Source organism: Crocodylus siamensis, chromosome 2 (genome assembly GCF_052110815.1).
Source record: "Crocodylus siamensis isolate JL-2025a chromosome 2, ASM5211081v1, whole genome shotgun sequence".
NCBI classification, from domain to species: Eukaryota; Metazoa; Chordata; order Crocodylia; family Crocodylidae; genus Crocodylus; species Crocodylus siamensis.
In genome coordinates, this window is record NC_143396.1 from 267,263,264 (window position 1) to 267,268,495 (window position 5,232).

The window sequence follows — 5,232 nt, forward strand, 5'->3', positions numbered from 1 at the left end:
ATGCCACTATATATACAGTTAATCAGTTTACCAGTGTTTTATTGATTTCATTACAATTTTAAAGGCTATTTGGAAGCCTGTCAGTGCCTCAATCACTATAATAAAATCCATTCTAAATACCTATATATCTTGGTGTTTGATTTTTGGGTTTTTTTAATCACAGAAAATCAGAGTTCCACGTTCTCTTCATTCACCAGGTTCTGGGTCCAGTTGTGACTGTCCCCCACTGCTTTGTAGTGCTGAACAGCCCTGATATGCCAGTGTCCTGCCCATGCCATTGCCCCTCACTCCCAAACCACATCCCCCACATCCCTGCTGGTGCCCCTTACTCCTGACCTGCAGTCCCCCTGATACTGCCAGTGCCCCCCATTCTCAACCTGCAGCCCCTCATCCCTGCTGGTACCTCACACCTGACCTGCAGGGCTCCTCACTCCCAACTCATAGTCCTCCATCCCCCTGGTATCCCTCACTCCAAACATGCAGCCTTTTGTCCCTGCTGGTGCCCCTCACTCCTGACTTGCAGTCCTCCACTGCCTTGGGCCATGCTGATGCCCCACACTCCCAACCTACAGCCGTGTGTCCATTGCTGGTGTCCCTCACTTCAGATCCGCAGCCCCCTGGTGCTGCCGGTGCCCTTCACTCCCAACCTGAAGTCCCTTACCCTGCTTCAGTCCTGCTGATGCCCCTCACTCCCAAACCACAGCCCCCTGCCCTGCCCACCAGGCATGCTGGAGGGAGGCCTCCAGCTGCCCCTGTGGACTACAGGATGGTGGTCTGTGAGGACATGGTAGGGACGGCCTCCAGCATGAGGTGCACCTCATGAGGAAGCATAGGCAGCAGCTGGGGCACCACATACTGCCCCATGCTGTGGGCTGAGGGTGGGGCCAGGGCTGCGCCATACTCCACAGCCACAGTGTGAAGCAGAGCATGGCTTTGGCCTGGGCCATGCTGTGGGCAGCAGGAGGGGAGGGTAAGGGGCTTCAGGACCTATCTTATGTGGGCCAGAGCATGCTGGCTGTGGCTGTGGTGACTCTGGCTTGTGCAGGCGGCAGTGGAGCTAGTTGAGCCCTGGTGTGGGCTTGAGGGTGAAAGAGGGGATGCCTGTGGCATCCCGCACCCTAGGCTGGGGCTCCTGCACTGTGCCAGGTGGCCTGGCCAGAGCCTTGCCTCCCTGCTTCCTGGGCAGCGTGTCCTGGTGGCCCTACCCTGCCCTGGCCCTGACAGCACAGGCAGCAGCTCCTGGTGCCACCAGCCAGGCCACACAGCTCCTCACCCCCCACCACCTCCTTCTCCTACTGGAGGAGCAGGTGCCTCTGGGCGGGCCCTGCTGGCAGCAGCACAGAGATGGGCTTGCCAGCAGCATGGAGTGCTGCCTCGGGCCCCCTACCCTGTTTCAACCTTGGCGCCTGGGGATCTTCCCCCAGAACTGTCAGGCACCTGCCACCCCCCCTCCCCACTACAGACAGACCGACCTCCCCCCCCTCCCTTGGACAGTTTCCAAGCTCTGGCCCTCCAACCCTGGTCCGTCCCTCCCTCTCCCCCCCCCGTAGACTTACCTGTATCCAGCTTCCCAGGGGTGCTCCCAGCCCCCTACATGGCTGTATGTCAGCCATGTGTGTATGCACACATGTAGCGCCCCCCTACCTCCAATTGCCTCCTTCCACTCCCCACAATCCCAAGCAGCTCCTTGTAGGCTGGAAGGCTGCCAGCCTGCGAGGGTAAGCCCTTGGTTTCCCGCAGTTTTTTCCTTTAAAGAGGAAAATCCACAATTTTCTTCTTTAAAGGGGGAAAGTGAAAATCCCTGGTATACCTGTATAAATAACACACACACACACGGACACCCCCCGCCCCCTTCTGGAGAAGACTTGTTTGAAAGGTATACGCTTACTGTGAAAATAGCTCTAAACTGTGCATGTATTTACTGTGTGCGTGTGCAAATGTGCATGTGTGTATGAATGAGAGAGGGCCACACACAGCTGTTTCAAAGTAGGGCTGCTTAATAATTCCATTAAAATATATTGCATGCAATAGCACATTACTATGAAGAATTAGTACTTAGTATTTTTAATAGATCACCAAAAATTTTTACATACATCTCCTCTTTTTTGTATAAAGAAAAAACAGAAAATCAAACCCATAGATCATCTGACAAAAAAGGAAGGAAACCAAAGACTGCTGGAAGCAATGTGATTGTGTGACAAAGCAGGAGCAGCGGCTGGGACTCCACAACTGGACAGGAGATATTTAAAGCATCTTGCAATGTTAAAACCTTTTATCTTTTAAATAAAATTCCTAAGTTGTAAAATATCATCACATAAATAATGTAATGGTTGCAGAATTCCAATGTTGTAGTGAAATGTTAATGAAATATAACTTTAGCTATGTGCTTTAATTACTGCAGCTAGAGACAGGTTTTTCTTTTCTTCAATTATGCCTCTGTAGTTCAGATTCTTGAATTTAGGATACAGGTCTCCTCAACTTAATTGGACTTACTCACAGTTTTAGCAGTTCCTAACATCTGTTGTTTGATAGATGTTAAAAATGGGTGAAATTGGTCTGCATATGGGGAAATGATTTCGCATTTTAAAGAATCTTCAATTTAGTTGATACTAAAAGCTGGAAGCACTGATAAGCAGCTATCCTGAAGCATAAACTGCAATAGGATTGTGCTGTGAATTTGAATGTAGTCTTGCTACAAGTTCTAACACAAGTTTATAAAAATCCTTTACAAGTTTTCCAAACATTTTAGGAGCAAATACCTCTAAATATGAAAATTATTTCCTTTGTTTAATAGAAGCGGTTTTGTTGTATAAATACTTTAATTTTTAGTATTTCAGATTGTATTTTCACTTTATCTAATAATTTTAAAATGATGAATCTAGTTTTTAATTAGCTGTTTATTCAGGCTATCATGCTTCAGCTCTGTCAACAGCATTTGTTTGTATTAATGCTATGTTTCTAGCAAAATTTGCCTGTGAAAACATGCAGTTCTATTTAAAAGAAGTTCTATTTATGCCAATACTTGAGAGATACCGTATGAAGCTATTGTCAGCTTCTCTATTTCAAAATGCAATCAGCATAACTATATTGATATCAAAAAATATCTGTTTTTTAAATCTAGGTGTATGATAAAGATGATCTAATTTGTGAATGCATATGTGTGTGTGATTACTTTTTACAGTGTAAAATAATGAATGATTAATTTACTCAAAATAAAACCTAGGACAATGCAATACTTGCATGTTTGTGAAAAAATGTTATTTTTTCGCAATGTTTATTTTATAATTAAAGAGAAATAAAGGCATTTAACTATAGAAGTTATTTATTTTTAAAAAATAACAGTAAAGCCAGATTTACTGTTCTCCTGTATTAAGTACCTAAAATGTGTATTAAGACTTTCTAGTGATCTGACATGTGATATCTAAATTTATTAGCTTGTTAGAGAGTAAATCTGAACTTTGGTCAGCTTGGTCTTTTCTTTTTTTTATATAATTTATACACAGTATTTGGACTTCATGTATATAAATCATTAGTGATTTGTGTTTGTAGTGTTTGTTCTGCAGCCTGACTTTTAAGGTATTGTTCTGAGTTTTATAATACCAATGTGGTGTATTGATGCAGCCACACAAACATCAGAACATCCAGAGATCAGCAGTGGCATGATTATTGTGCGACTTTGTCATTGATGCCATCTGCTTCATCCTCTTGATCTGCTCAGACTGGTCTCTCTTTCAACAGGAAAGTCAGGCATAAGGTAGAGCAGAAAACCAGGAAAGTCCTGTTTTCCTTTCTCTTTATACTAGGTAGCTAAGCTACTAATACCAATCACACACCAGGGTAAAATTTGGGCACAAAACCCACTGCAAACTTGGACTGCTAACCTGTGCTGAACTCCATGCCACTATGAGTACACTAAGACCGCTACTCAAGCTTGCTTCAGTATATCTGTCCTGCACTGTGGTCAAAAAAAAAAAGTGTGCACTACTCTCTTGTTCCTTTCTTCCTTTCTGGCCATGTTTATGGATTTATCTCTGTATCTGCCTGTATCTTTGTAGCTAACCTTTCAGTAATTTGAATGATCTTGGAGAGTCCTCATATCCCATTTGGCCAACTTTTTAGTATCTGAACAAGAAGAGTTCTGCTTAGACTGCTTGTAAATTGTGAGAATTCTGTGAAGCAGCAGGAAGAAGCTACATGTGGCTCCATGCCCACTGGTAAAGCTTCATGTTCTATATGTAGATTGTATGTTGTTGTCATTTTGTGTATTTAGTCCACAAGAAGATCCATATGTTGAAAAAGGTCTTTGCAAAGCAGTTTAAAATGATCTTTTCTGATTTCACTCTTTAGTCTGTGAATGGAGTTGTTTTCCCTTATGCAGGTTTGTTGTTTTTTATTAAAGGCCTTCTACTAGATTTAGAACGCTGTTCAGATTTGATAGAACCTGAACATGTGCATCACCACGAGATCTAGATAATATTATTGATTAATGTCATTCCAGGAAGGTGATGCAAAGTAAGACCAAAAGAGTTGGCTTTTCTAGCTACAGAATGAGAGATTTTTGGGGGGGAACATTTTGGTCTTTTTAATAGAAAGTCCAGTTTTTAATGTGCTTTTATTTGACTGCATACACTTGCCATGAGAAACTGAGATGCATTTGATAAAGGTAAATAAAACCTTGAGCTAAATACTCTTGTCTTACTTTCACTGTTTCCATTACAGTAATATGTAAACAAAATTCTCCAGAGCAGAACCTGTAAATCCTCTTCTTAGGATTTGACTGTTCCGAATGAAGCACATGGTAAAACCTCTGTTAAGGTAAATGACAGTAGGGTCCCAATTTGTCTCCTCGTAGTAGAAAATACGATTAGTGAAGAAGATCAGGCCTGCAGTGTTTGGATGCAAACTTCCTGGATGTTTTGATATATCTGAATTGAAGACTTTGATTCAAGTTTACCTCTAAATAGAGTTTTGCTGTTAAAATGTTGAATTTGGGGAATTCAGGCTTGAGTTTCTAAAACTTTTAATAGTGGTTCTACAAGATGTTTTTGGGGGTTGAGAGCCTAGTTGTACTTTATGTGAATATTGACACTGACTTTAAAACAAGAATTTTTGTTTTCATTTTGATGTTTTCTATGGAAAATACTCCCCCCCCCCCCCCCCCCGGGATATGAATTGTGTAAAATGGCAGCTCTCTTGTTCGGGGGGGATTAAATTTAAACACACACCATCATC

At 42.8% G+C, this 5,232-nt stretch overlaps 1 protein-coding gene across 5 annotated transcripts in view; it reads left to right on the forward strand.

Moving 5' to 3' along the window:
• Positions 1 to 5,095, forward strand: part of PPP4R4 (protein phosphatase 4 regulatory subunit 4) — a 134,028-nt gene extending 128,933 nt beyond the window's left edge. For all 5 annotated transcript variants that reach the window (XM_090033930.1, XM_090033929.1, XM_090033933.1 and 2 more), the window contains one exon: positions 2,116 to 5,095. In XM_090033930.1, coding sequence (XP_089890056.1) covers positions 2,116 to 2,140 — 25 coding nt within the window. In that variant the 3' untranslated portion in view covers positions 2,141 to 5,095. The remainder of the gene's footprint in view (positions 1 to 2,115) is intronic.
• Positions 5,096 to 5,232: the final 137 nt, after the last annotated feature.